The sequence below is a fragment of the Callithrix jacchus genome, chromosome 8, assembly GCF_049354715.1.
Source record: "Callithrix jacchus isolate 240 chromosome 8, calJac240_pri, whole genome shotgun sequence".
Taxonomy (NCBI): domain Eukaryota; kingdom Metazoa; phylum Chordata; class Mammalia; order Primates; family Cebidae; genus Callithrix; species Callithrix jacchus.
Genome location: NC_133509.1, coordinates 10,459,370 through 10,473,467, shown reverse-complemented (window position 1 = coordinate 10,473,467; position 14,098 = coordinate 10,459,370). Strand labels below are relative to the sequence as shown.

The 14,098-nt window shown below is 37.3% G+C and overlaps 1 protein-coding gene across 9 annotated transcripts in view; it reads left to right on the top strand.

Annotated features, from left to right (window-relative positions):
- Positions 1–14,098, top strand: part of HERC1 (HECT and RLD domain containing E3 ubiquitin protein ligase family member 1) — a 224,929-nt gene that overhangs the window by 180,495 nt on the left and 30,336 nt on the right. For 8 of the 9 annotated variants that reach the window (XM_078333325.1, XM_078333323.1, XM_078333327.1 and 5 more), the window contains 11 exons: positions 1,263–1,533; positions 1,669–1,882; positions 2,937–3,193; positions 4,810–4,937; positions 5,649–5,776; positions 7,349–7,549; positions 9,038–9,168; positions 11,124–11,323; positions 11,677–11,782; positions 13,210–13,356; positions 13,702–13,803. In XM_078333325.1, the coding sequence (XP_078189451.1) occupies positions 1,263–1,533; positions 1,669–1,882; positions 2,937–3,193; positions 4,810–4,937; positions 5,649–5,776; positions 7,349–7,549; positions 9,038–9,168; positions 11,124–11,323; positions 11,677–11,782; positions 13,210–13,356; positions 13,702–13,803 (1,885 nt within the window). The remainder of the gene's footprint in view (positions 1–1,262; positions 1,534–1,668; positions 1,883–2,936; positions 3,194–4,809; positions 4,938–5,648; positions 5,777–7,348; positions 7,550–9,037; positions 9,169–11,123; positions 11,324–11,676; positions 11,783–13,209; positions 13,357–13,701; positions 13,804–14,098) is intronic. The other variant, XM_078333326.1, reaches the window with a different exon arrangement.

The following is a 14,098-nucleotide window of genomic DNA, read 5'->3' as shown; positions in this document are numbered from 1 at the left end:
AAGCTGTGTTTAGCAAAAGTGATATGAAAAGTAAAAAGAAATTAAAAAGCAAGCCATAGAATGGGAGAAGATACTAGTAATGCATCTAACCAACAGAATATATAAAGAATTCCTGTAAATTAACAAGAAAAGACAATGCAGAACAACAAAGGCAAAACGCATAAAAAGTGTTTCATAAAAGAGGATCCTCAAATGGCCAATAAACATCAAAAGATGTTCAACCTCATTGAGTCTTCAGAGAAATGAAACTTAAAACCCAGTGTGATTGGGAGGCCAAGGCGGGAGGAACCCTTGAGCCCAGAAGGTTGAGACCAACCTGGGCAACATAGTGAGACCCTGTCTCAAAAAAAAAATCTAAGACAGTAAACCCACTAATAAGATACTACTGCCCACCCACAAGAATGGCAAACATTTGAAACACAAGGAAGAAAAAAGTGACTGAAACAGCTAAAACTCTCATATATTGCTACTGAGAAAATAAATTGGTATAACCATTTTGGAAAACTGTTTGATAGTATCAACTGAAACTGAATATGAACATACTCTGTGACCCACAGATCCACTTCTGGGTATATATCCAACAAAAATACTTAAATATATGTCCCCAAAGACATCTCCAAGTGTTCATGATAGTACTATTCATAATAGCTGTATGTTGGAAACCACCTGATTATCATCTGTGTGGATAAATGAACTTTGGTACATTTCATGTATATGTCAATGAAAATGAATAAACTGCTCAATGTTATAAGATTTGCATGAATCTTACAAACATAATATTGAAGAAGCCAGACACAAAAGAGTACATACATTATTACTCAATGTATGTAAAGTTCAAACACAGGCAAAACTAATTTATAGCTTTAGAAGTCAGGATAGTGGTTACTTTTGAGAGCATCATAATTGAGGAGAGCCCAAAACAGGTTTCTGAGATATTGGTGATGTTCTGTTTCTTGATCTAGAGGGTGGTGACATGGGTTTGCTCAGTTTATGAAAATTTATGCTTTGTGAACATTCCTGTTTTAATTTGGCAGTTCAATTTTCCTTCAAGTATATGCCAATACTTATTAAAAGGAGAGAAGGTTTAGATGCCAGTTTCCAGCTTGATATCTTTGGCAGCTCTTAGGACATGTATGGCTAATGATAGTGCAGCTTATATTTTATTATGGTTGTTGATGCTGTGAATGATATGTGGGACTCCAAATGGTCCCATAAGAAATCCATTTTCTTAATCCATCTGAAATGTTTTTCTTTATTGGCAGTGGTTCCAGTTGTAGCCTGGCTGCTGGTCTTGAGTCTCTGGGGCTAACAGATATTCGAACGCTGGTTCGATTAATGTGTTTGGCAGCAGCAGGGAGAGCTGGCCTCTCCACCAGCCCTTCTGCCATGGCTAGCACCTCAGAACGATCACGAGGTGGGCATAGTAAGGCTAACAAGCCTATCTCTTGCCTGGCCTATCTGAGCACAGCAGTGGGATGTCTGGCATCAAATACTCCTAGTGCTGCCAAACTGCTGGTACAGTTGTGTACACAGGTAAGCAAGTTTCAGTACTTTTCCCCATAACGTTGCTTATTTCTGACTGATTCTTGAAGAGTCTTTTGAAATGAGACATTTTTATTTCAAAATTACATGTAAAAATTAAACCTATTTTTCCAATTGCTTCTTCAGAACTTGATTTCTGCTGCAACGGGTGTAAATCTGACCACAGTTGATGACTCAATTCAGCGAAAGTTTCTACCCAGCTTTCTCCGAGGAATTGCTGAAGAGAACAAGCTTGTGACCTCCCCAAACTTTGTCGTAACACAGGCCCTTGTGGCACTGCTAGCAGACAAAGGGGCCAAACTAAGACCTAACTATGATAAGTCAGAAGTCGAAAAGAAAGGTAGGTTTCATACTACTGAAATACAGTCTTCTTATCAACTTGTTTCCTGTTTTTAAATAATGTTTTTATGTCGTTAGTATATGATGAATTACATGAATGTGAGTTTCTTAAATTTAGAACGTAAAAGAAGTACATGGATACTTTTTCACTGTATATGGAAACAAATAATAGAAAATGTACCAAATTAGTTTGGTTATAGATTATTATTGAGTTACCATAGATAATAATCCTGGTAGGTTTCTTTAATCAAATTTAGATGAAGGTAGTCTTAGTTTTCTCTTTGTTTGAAGAGTATAACATTTTGAAGGGACTGCTTATCACTACTATCTGCCTTTCTCTTCAAAAAGCCAAGAGATACTGGCTTTTGTTTTTGTCCGTTTGTTTTTGAGACAGAGTCTCACTCTGTTGCCCAGACTGTAGTGTGGTGGCACAGTCTTGGCTCACTACAGCCTCCCCCTCCTGGGCTCAAGTGATTCTTGTGCCTCAGCCTCCCAAGTTGGTGGAATTACAGGCATGTGACACCATGCCTGGCTAATTTTTGTATTGATAGTAGAGATGGGTTTTTGCCATGTTGGCCAGGCTGGTCTCGAACTCCTGGCCTCATGTGATTTGCCCACCTCAACCTCCCAAAGTCCTAGGATTGCAAGCTTGAGCCACCGCATCTGGGGCAGATACTGGCTTTTGGATCTGTCAGCCCAGTTCTTTGACTACTACAATCACAGGATCACTTTCGAGCAACAAAAGCCAAATTGCTTTTCTTAAAGACATGCTGTCTCTGTCCTGGTTTTAAAATGGTTTCTGCTGCTTTCTCAGTCTACTGAATCCTCAGAGCAAAGACTATTTATTGATATATAATAAAATGTATATTTTTAACGAATCAGATTTCTTACAGAATTTGATGTGAGATAAATGCTTTAGTGCTTGTTTGCGTATCTTAGTGAAATAATTGCTTGCAAAAGTGCTAATTCTTAAAAGATATGGGTTAACCCATTTACTTGTTCACCACTACCAAATCTCACCTGAGCATCATCATTTCATTGTTTTGTTTAAGCAGGTTTAATTGCCCAATTGTATGCCCATCCTTCCTGTGATCCTTCTGCTGTAGGCCCTTTGGAGCTGGCTAATGCCCTGGCAGCCTGCTGCCTCTCCTCCAGGCTGTCCTCACAGCATCGGCAATGGGCAGCTCAGCAGCTTGTGCGCACTCTTGCTGCACATGACCGCGACAACCAAACCACTCTACAAACGCTCGCTGATATGGGAGGAGATCTTAGAAAATGCTCCTTTATCAAGTTGGAGGCTCATCAGAACAGAGTATGTGTTTTGACTGTAAAGTGTGTTAGTCACCTTATGTAAGATGAAATAGTCTCTGCCCTTCTCAAAGAGCTCAAAGTTTAGGTCTCTCTTTTTGTGTTACCCTGTCTCACACACATACACACACACACACACTCCCCTGCCCCTTGCCACACACACACAATGACAAAGATGTTCCTGGCAGTTACCAACTCTACTTTCTCTGTATGCTGGTTTGATATAATAGTATCTGAATGGAAGAATAAGATGGGGGATGAGAAGAAAGTAGAAGGAATAGCTTTACAAAAGATGAAGGTTTATGTATTTGGCCCTCTGTATCTGGGGGTTCTGCATCCATTGATTCAACCAACCACCAGTGGAAAATATGGGGGAAGAATAAATAAAAAATAATGATCCAATAATAAAAAAACACAAAAAGTACAGTATAACTATTTACATAGTATTTACATTCTATTAGGTATTTAAAGCAATCTAGAGGTGATGTAAATTACATGGGAGGATATACATATGTTATATGCAGACACTACCCCATTTTTATAAGGAATCCATCAGCAAATTTGGGACAGGGCATCAGGGAACCAATCACCCACAGATACTGAAAGGCAACATGCAAGAGGAAAAGAAATTAGCCTATTTTAATTGAACTCACTGGGTCTTTGTCTCAGCTATAACAAGAAATAAAAACTGAATTGTATTAAACAATTTTATTTTTATTTTCATTTATTTTTTTTTTTTAAGACAGTCTCGCCCAGTCTGGAGTACAGTGGTGAGATCTTGTCTCACTGTAGTCCATGCCTCCCGTGTTCAAACAATTCTCCTGCCTCAGCCTCACGAGTAGCTGGGAATATAGGTGTGTACCACCATACCTGGCTAACTTTTTGTATTTTTAGTAGAGACAGGTTTTTTCCATGTCCAGGCTGGTCTCAAACTCCTGACTTTAGGTGATCCACCCACCTCGGCCTCCGAAAGTGCTTGGGATTACAGACGTGAGCCACCATGCCTGGCCTACTTAAACAATTTTTAAAATTACTTGTTAGTATGTGTTATTTATTTTGTAGAACATAAAATGTTAAAGTATTTATTGAGCAGCATACTTAGTCAAGATTATAATGGGTCTCAGATAATTCAAATATGTTAGTGCATAGTACCTTAAAACTATACTTCAAATAACCTTGCAAGCCATTTAGAAAAGAGTGGAGGCTGAGTGTGGTGGCTCATGCCTATAATCCCAGAACTTTGGGAGGCTGAGGTGGGCAGATCACTTGGGGCCAGGCATTCGAGACCAGCTTTGCCAACATGATGAAACCCTGTCTCTACTAAAAATACAAAAATTAGCCAGGCATGGTGGCACATGCCTGTAATCCCAGCTACTTGGAGGCCGAGACATGGGAATTGCTTGAACAGGACGTGGATGTTGCAGTGAGCTGAGGTTGAGCCACTGCACTTCAGTCTGGGCCATGGAGCCAGACTTCATCTCAAGAAAAGAAAAAAAATGAAATGGATACTATTCTTTTACAGTTTCATGGTAGATATTTAAAAATTGGATACAACTTTTTAAAATAATAAAATCATTTGAATCAGATATTGCTAGACTTACCTGTTTCAACTTTTTCTAGGTAATGACATGTGTTTGGTGTAATAAAAAAGGTCTTTTGGCTACAAGTGGCAATGATGGCACCATCCGCGTATGGAATGTTACCAAGAAGCAATATTCACTGCAACAGACCTGTGTGTTCAACAGATTGTGAGTGCTAACATCACATGTATAACATTTAAAATAAGAGAATCCTAAACATCCCTCATCTTGGTTGTGTTAATAGAATCATATTGTCGCTAAAAGTTTTTTAAATTTTCCTTTAGATTAGTATTACTGTATCTTCAGTGTGTGTTTTTAACTTTCCAGGATAACAATTTGGAAAACAGAATTTTAAACCATGTGTATCTGGACTTAGAATTAAATCAAGATCTACTAGTAAATAAATGTTCAGCTATGTAAAACAGTAGGCTAATTTGCCATAGGTCTGGAAGAGTTGTTTAGGAATCAGAGTAATTCTATTGCTTCTGTATCAGAATGTAGCATTTTTAATAGTTGTATAGCCAGCTGTAGCTATTTCTTTTATGAAAACCTTCCTAGAGATGAGGGAAATAAGAATCAATGTCTTCTAAATAATAACCAATCTGTACAATCAGTACAAAATTTAAATGCCTTTATTGACAAGTTGTATACTACATGAAATGAGGAAAAGCCTAATATCACTCTTTTATAATGCATTTTTCACGTGATGACAAACATTAATGAATGTGTAACTATTAAATACTGCTAGCCAAGCTTTTGAAACATAAGAATCTGTTATGTACACTCTACGTTATATGACCCCCTAATTTTAAGGTTTGGGATTTAATTGACTTTTGAATGATGGTGATTAGAACTGCATACCTATCTGTTATCTTCTAGGGAAGGGGATGCTGAGGAAAGCCTGGGATCACCCAGTGATCCAAGTTTCTCACCAGTTTCCTGGAGTATCAGTGGCAAATATCTAGCAGGTGCTTTGGAAAAGATGGTGAATATCTGGCAAGTTAATGGTAAGAGTCACGTAAATACTAGTAAACTTCTGAAAGGAGGTTTTTTTTTTTGAGCACTGTTGCCTGGGCTGGAGTGCAATGGTGCGATCTTGGCTCACTGCAGCCTCCACCTCCCAGGTTCAAGTGATTCTCCTGCCTCAGCCTCTCGAATAACTGGGATTCCAGGCACATACCACCACAACCGGCTAATTTTTTATATATTTAGTGGAGACAGGGTTTCACTATATTGGCCAGACTGGTCTCAATCTGCTGACCTCTTGATCCGCCCACCTCATCTTCCCAAAGTGCTGGGATTACACGCCTGAGCCACCACGCCCGGCCTGAAAGTCTTGTCTTTTTTTTAAAGCCTTTCTTTTTGTCTTCTTTGTCCAAACAGCATTTTCTCTTCACGTTGAAACTCACAAGCCTTCCAACAACTTCAAAAATCTATGCACTCTGTGCTTCAAATTAGAGAGGAAGTGCTCATTTCTTGACTTTTCTTTCTGGGAGTTTCAACTAATCTAGTAGTTATAAACTTAAAATTATTTTTTTTACCACTAAATATTCAGAGTAGGGTTTGAGGAGATGTAATGGTCACTGAATTTTAAGCTACATATTCTTTTGAATTGCTTGAAATATTTCCATTATGTTTATTTTGTAGGCACAAATTATTATCAATTTTTATTATCTTCTCTGGAAAGTAAAAATAATTATTATAATATTGGGCTTATTAGTATTTTTGTTTGTTTTTACATATTTGAGGAATAGCTGTTCTGTGTCACATATTTGAGGAATAGTTAGCCTTAAGGACAGGTAATTTTTATGCTAATTTGGTTATTAGTAAGTGTTGAGAAAGGACTTAAGTGCTTGACATTTTTGCATTCTGTGTTTTTCTTTACTCTCTCTTCTGTAAAGCTACCATTTTGCCTGATTAATAGTTACGAATAGCTGGGTGTGGTGACGTGTGCCTTGGAATCTTAGGGACTCGGGAGGCTGAGGCGCAAGGATTGCTTGGACCTAGGGGTCTGAGGCTACAATGAGCCATGATCGTGCCACTGCATTCACTCCAACCTGGCTAACAGAATGAGATCCTGTATCAAAAATTTAAAGAAAAATTACAGAAAAACATTAATTTTATTTTTATTTATTTATTTATGAGATGGAATCTCTCTCTGTTGCCCAGGCTGGAGTGCAGTGACATGATCTCGGCTCACTGCAGCCTCCGCCTCCCAGGTCGTTGGGACTACATGTGCGTACCACCATGCCTGGCTAATTTTTTGGTGTGGTTTTAGATGAAACAAGGTTTCACCATGTTGGCTAGGCCAGTCTTGAACTCCTGACCTCAGGTGATCTGCCCGCCTTGGCCTCCCAAAGTGCTATGATTACAGGCATGAGCCACTGTGCCTGTAAAAGACATTAATTTTATGATCATATATAGTATATAAATGACGTATTCTGCCTTCATAGTCTTATTCATTAGTAGACTATTACAAAATTTGGAACTGCTTGGAGTATATATTAGAATTAGGTGGTATTTATTTTTTTCTTTTTAATAACTAAGTAACAACTAGTTAACATTTTTTCCTTCTTTAGGAGGAAAAGGATTAGTAGATATTCAGCCTCACTGGGTATCTGCCCTGGCTTGGCCAGAAGAGGGTCCGGCTGCAGCCTGGTCAGGAGAGTCTCCAGAATTGTTGTTGGTGGGACGGATGGATGGATCTCTAGGACTGATTGAAGTTGTTGATGTGTCCACCATGCACCGTCGAGAATTGGAGCATTGCTATCGAAAGGATGGTAAATGACTGCACTTATGTCTAAACTAAGTTTTTTGGCACTTGCTTTTAGACTTAGCTTTTTGGCACTTGCTTTTAAAAATACCAAGTGAATATTATCTTGGCTCTGTTTTCAAAATTTTCCAGTTGTGGTTTAATTTTAATTAGTTACTCAATTGAAAGGTATTTATCTCCCAGCCCCCATTACATATCTCTGCCAAAATGAGATTTAATAGTATTATGACATATTAGTCATTCATCTTTTGTGTGGCTGAATATTTATAGCAGATTCCAAGTCTCCTTTGAAAGTTAGAGGTCATAATCATTGGTAGAGGTGAAATTGTTTGTTTGTTTGTTTGTTTTTTAAACAGAGTCTCACTGTCACCCAGGCTGGAGTGCAGTGGCCCAATCTCGGCTCACTGCAACCTCCGCCTCCCAGGTTCAAGCAATTTTTCCGCCTCAGCCTGCTGAGTAGCTGGGACTACAGGTGCATGACACCACGCCCAGCTAATTTTTTGTATTTTTAGTAGAGACGGGGTTTCACCATGTTGGCCAGGCTGGTCTTGAACTCCGCCCACCTTGGCCTCCCAAAGTGCTGAGATTACAGGTGTGAGCCACTGTGCCCGGCAGAAATGAAATTGTTTTTAAAAAAAAATGAGTAAAATTAAAGTAATGGGGTAAGGGAGAAAAGGAGAATTCCTGGTCTGACAAGAGATAGTAAGACATCTGCTTTCTTCTTACTGTGTCCCTTTGGACACAAATGCATCTCACGAGGTAGCTGTTTGTTGTCTGGGGGAGGTGGAGTAATTCAGAGGCCATAGTGCCTGCTTACATGGTATTCCATTAACAGAAGAGGTTTGTTTTGTTTGTTTAAAAATAGGTCATACCTCCGTAGGGTTCAAAAATTTAAGTTTTAAAAAGTATTCAGTGAAGTCTTTCTCCCATCTACTCAGTTCCCGCACTTTCAGTCTACCCTCACAGATGAATACTGCTTTTACTTCTTTTGTAGCCTTTCAGTGTTACATATACTTAAAGAAGCAAGTAAGAATATAGATTGTTAGAACAGAACATTTTGATAGAATATGGAAACATACTAAGTAGGGGATATGAAATAAGCAGAAAAAGAGACGTAATTTTCTTTCCATGACTTGTGTTATTCACTTCTCAGTTTCATTGTAGATTCTGATCCAAAAGGGAAGAACCTACAGTGACTTAAAATCACCAAAGGAATTTAATTTTTGCCTTAATTTTTCAATAGTCACTTGAAAAAGAATGAAAGATTATAAATGAGGCAGTCCTTGTCAGAGATAAGTGAAATTTTTAAAAAGTATGTTAGTTACATGGAATCCCCAGTGTATGCCTACATTTTGTCTAAATGCATTGAAGAGCTGTTTGGAAACTTACAATGATTGCATTATCATATATTTGTTTAAAGGTCTCTGTCTTTTAAATCAGGCAATGACAAATAATTCTCTTTCTTATTCTTTTTCTTTTGTTTTTATCATGCTAGTGTCTGTTACTTGCATTGCATGGTTCAGTGAAGACAGACCATTTGCAGTGGGATATTTTGATGGAAAATTGTTACTGGGAACAAAGGAACCACTTGAAAAAGGAGGCATTGTTCTAATTGATGCACATAAGGTAAATGTATTTTTAAAAAATAATTTTATGGGATACAAGTATAATTTTATTACATGCATAGATTACACAGTGCTGAAGTCAGAGATTTTAGGATATCCATCATCCAAATGACATCCATTGTACCCATCAAGTAATCTCTCATCATCCACCCTCCTCCCAGCCCTCACCCTTCCAAGTTGGCCTTGTGTGTCATTCCACACTCTAGGTCCATGTGTACATATTATTTAACTCCCACTTGTAAGTGAGAAAATGTAATATTTGCCTTTCTGCATCTGACTTATTTCACTTAGGATAATGGGCTCTAGTTCCAACCATGGTGCTGAATAGTATTCCATTGTTTATATATACCACATTTTCATTATCCAGTCATCCATTGATGGACACTTAGGTTGATTCTGTATCTTTATTGTGAATGGTGCTGTGATAAACATATGAATGCAGGTATCTTTTTGAGAAAATGATTAATATTTTATTTTGGGTAGATAGTAGTGGGATTGCTGGATCAAATGATAGTTCTATTTTTTGTTTGTTGAGACCACTCCCTACTGTTTTTGATAGAGTTTGTACTAATTTACATTGCCATCAACAGTGTTTCAGAGTTCCCTTTTCACTACTTTCTTGCCAACAACTGTTGTTTTTTGTTTTTTCAATATTATAACCATCCTGACTGGGTGAGATGATATCTCATTTTGTGTTTTTTTAAAATTATTTTTTAATTTAAATTTTTATTTTTTTGAGGCAGAGTCTAGCTTTGTCGCCCAGGTTGGAGTGCAGTGGCACCATCTTGGCTCACTGCAATTTCTGCCTCCCAGGTTCAAGCAATTCTCCTGCCTCAGCTTCCTGAGTAGCTGGGATTACTGGCACCCACCACCATACCCAGCTGGTTTTTATATTTTTAGTAGAGACGGAGTTTCACCATGTTGGTCAGGCTGGTCTCAAACTCCCGACCGCAAGTGATCCATCCACCTCGGCCTCCCAAAGTGCTGGGATTACAGGTGTGAGCTACCACACACAGCTCATTGTGGTTTGAATTTGCTTTTCTCTGATGATGAGTGATGTTGAGCATTTTTTCATATGCCTATTGACTATTTATATATTTTCTGGTAAAAGAATCCTTACCAGATATTTACTTTTACTTTTTTTTTTTTTTTTTTAACTCTACTATTGCTTAATGCTAGTTTCTTTAAAAAATTTTTTATATCAGTCACAACTTAATGTTCTATTGTTGTACAAAGTCTTTGGACCATGGGTATACATGGATGAGTCTATGTAAAAATAAATAATCAAGCCATGAAAGAGTAAAGCCAAAATCGTGAAGCGTGAACACCTTTGGAATACCTCCTGTTCAAATGCCTCCTAGTAATGTCAGAAATTCCATTCATGAAGAATGATTTATTTACCTTAAACAGAGGCTGCCAATTCAGATATTTACAGGACAATCTAGGCAAGTAGCATAAATGCGTGAAACCAGGAGTTGAAAGGTATGGAAGGGGGTTGAAAAACAAAAATAAAATCAGAAGAGCACAATGATCGCAACCATATAAACACAAAACATAGCCCAGATTCTCATAAGTGATTGCTATTTGGATGTGAGGGGTGCGTTTTTTTTTTAGTCTCCTCTTTTTTATACTGGAATGATTACCAGTCAATAAGGATAGCTCTTAATAAATGCAAATGCTAATGAGAGATATATACCCTTTTGAGTCAGAATTTCTTAATTCATTAATTCTGCTAACATTTGTTGAGCTTTGACTGCAGGAAATATATATAACACAAACTATATTAAAGGGTAAGTTGGTCTAGTGATTGGGAATGATATGGCAGTATCTGATTTGCATGTAATATTGATTTCAGAATAATTGAGTTATAAAAATACAGGTTATGTATTATTGAATTTAAAGTATTTGTGAAGGAAACATTACTCTGATTTTTTTTTCTCTTTGTGCCATTTTAAGGAGACTCTTATTAGCATGAAGTGGGACCCTACAGGTCATATTCTTATGACATGTGCCAAAGAAGACAGTGTGAAACTCTGGGGCCCTGTTTCGGGATGCTGGCGATGTCTACATTCACTCTGCCATCCATCTATTGTAAATGGCATTGCTTGGTGTCGCCTTCCAGGGAGAGGATCCAAATTGCAGTTACTGATGGCTGCGTATGTTGTCATTTTGCATCTATGGGTCTTAGTTTTTATATTGATATAGACTGTTATTTGCATTAAGTGTGGCTTCTCAGTAGTCTTAAAGAGTTTATTGCCAGTTACTATTCTTATAATGTGTAACATTATAAGATTACCTCAGAGAAAAGAAAGAGCAGTAATGATCCAATGTGAAACTTGGTATGTAATCTCCTTATCTCTGGGTGTATTGGCCTCAGTTGCATTTCTTGTAAAAGATTACATGTGTTACAGATAAGTGGTTCTGTCAGATCTTAATTGATTGCAATTTGGAAATATTTTTACTTATGCATATTGACATTTTTTGGTTTTATGTGATCAATTTTTTTTAGTGGCTGTCAGAGTGGCTTAGTATGTGTTTGGCGCATTCCACAAGATACTACACAGACCAGTGTGACTAGTGCAGAAGGATGGTGGGACCAGGAATCAAATTGCCAGGTAACATTCTTGTGTTTTTGAAGACTTAATCTGAAACCATGGAAAGAATATGATATCAAAGTAATTCTCCCTTGGTTACTAAAAAGTCATTACCTTATCCCAAAGGGCAAGATCCATTGGAAAATATAAATAATTGTCATACTTTTGTATGGTCTCTGAATTAGCTTAATTTTTTATAAATCAGAGATACCATAATTGCTTGGTAAGATGAGATATTCCATACATATTAAGCGGTGATCATTACTGTGATAATGGGTATAATTGATACTACAGATAGATGAGTTATAAGTTAAGTTGTTAATAACATAAAATAGAAAGCACATCCATCCAGAGAATCTCCTACTGATGCCAGAAGCCCTGCTATGAAGAATAATTCCTTTATCTTAAACAGAAGTTACAAATTAAGATATTTAGAGAGCCCTCTAGGCGAGTAACATAAATTCATGAAGCTGGGGGTTGGAAGATTTGGAGAGGGTAAAAAATAAAAACAGAAAAAAAGAAGCATATATACTTTATACAAAGGCACACGACTGATTGGCAGTTTCCAGAATTAAGAGCCTATTGTTACCAGATTGTTTCATTTTTTCCAATAGGTGCTAAGAATGCAGTGTTAAAATAAAATCTCCCAATATCTGGCACCTGACTTAAAACTGTAAAACACTGAGTGGCCAGTCAGATCACATCTCCGAGCTACCAGTGTGTAACTTCTGTTGCTCTTCTTTTTGCTTATGATACCCATGGCAGAAATACTTTATATCATCTTTGGGTAATGTCATAACTAAAAGGAAGAAGGAACTTAAGGGCGGAGAGAAGGTATGAAGAGAGATGGAAGGAGTAGCCAACTCACTAATAGGAGAATATCACATAATATCACAGAAGTGGAGGTGGGAGCACTACAGATAAGTCTGGCTTACTCTTTGTGCTGGAGAGTAGCCCTATAGACAGGCCTTGCCTATGTCACTTCTATAGCCTGCAGAACAAATGTGTGACAGACAGAACCATCAGTCAACAAAAAGAGGAATCTATTTGAATAGAATCAGCATGTGTACTTCACAAATGTTAGGGGATAAAAATGAAAATCACATGAAGTAGAAATTTGGAAATCAAAACACAGGTTAAAACATAGCCAGAATTTTCCTGTCTCTAAGGGATAATTAGAACTTTGAGATGGTATCATTTCTGCCAGTTTGAAGAGTAGAAAACTAGTTTAGAAATATATTTTTTTAAAGGATGAAAGTCAGCTTCAACAAAGGAGAATCAGATTGATATTTTATTATTCAGTCAAGCTAACTATCCTTTATGAAAGAAATTATCTCTCTCCCTGTGCCGATTTTATTCTAAAATATAAAATTTCCAAGAGTGAATAATAAATTTTGAACTTATAATTTATCTTTATCTTAATGCATGTTAAAAATAATGAATTTCAGGATGGATATAGGAAATCATCAGGAGCCAAGTGTGTTTATCAGCTGCGGGGACACATCACTCCTGTTCGAACTGTTGCCTTTAGTTCTGATGGGTTGGCCCTGGTGTCTGGTGGACTAGGTGGGCTCATGAACATTTGGTCTTTAAGGGTAAGAGCATAGATTTTCTTTTTGTGTTGAGGAATATTTTGACATTAATTTAAACATGTGATAAAAATTAACCAACCCTAGAAACATTTTATCTAGTCATCTCTTGAATACTGAGGAAACTTCTTTTGGAATCTTCAGCCCTTACGTTTTTCTTACTGATGATGAGTATTTTTAAAATCAGTTGGGTCCTAGAAAGTTGGGTAGTTGGTATGCGATTGGACATGGCTGAATTTAGCTAAAATGTAGACTTTAGAATATGTTTTTGTCAATGTGAAGTATAAGTTTTTAAATGTAAATTATACCTAAGGTTCAATGATCTGTATTGGTAAATATATCTCATTTTAGGATGGCTCTGTCTTACAAACTGTTGTGATAGGCTCTGGAGCTATTCAGACCACAGTATGGATTCCAGAAGTTGGAGTAGCTGCTTGCTCAAATAGATCAAAGGTAATATTGTAGTTATATCAAATGATGGGGTGTAAGCATCATAGTCTAACCACCTCACTTTATGGAGGAGAAACCTGACATCCAGAGGGATTATTACTGTCCAAAACAGTGCAACTATTTAGTAACAGAAGGAGAATTAGAACCTAAGTCTCCTGATTTACAGTCTAGTACTTTTTTCTACTACATCCCATACTTTGGTGACGGTGCTAAATTATTGAACAATTTCATTTCTATTGGAAGGAATAAAGTAGATTTTGACTTTCTCCCATAATTTTTGACAGTAGCACTAAACTAT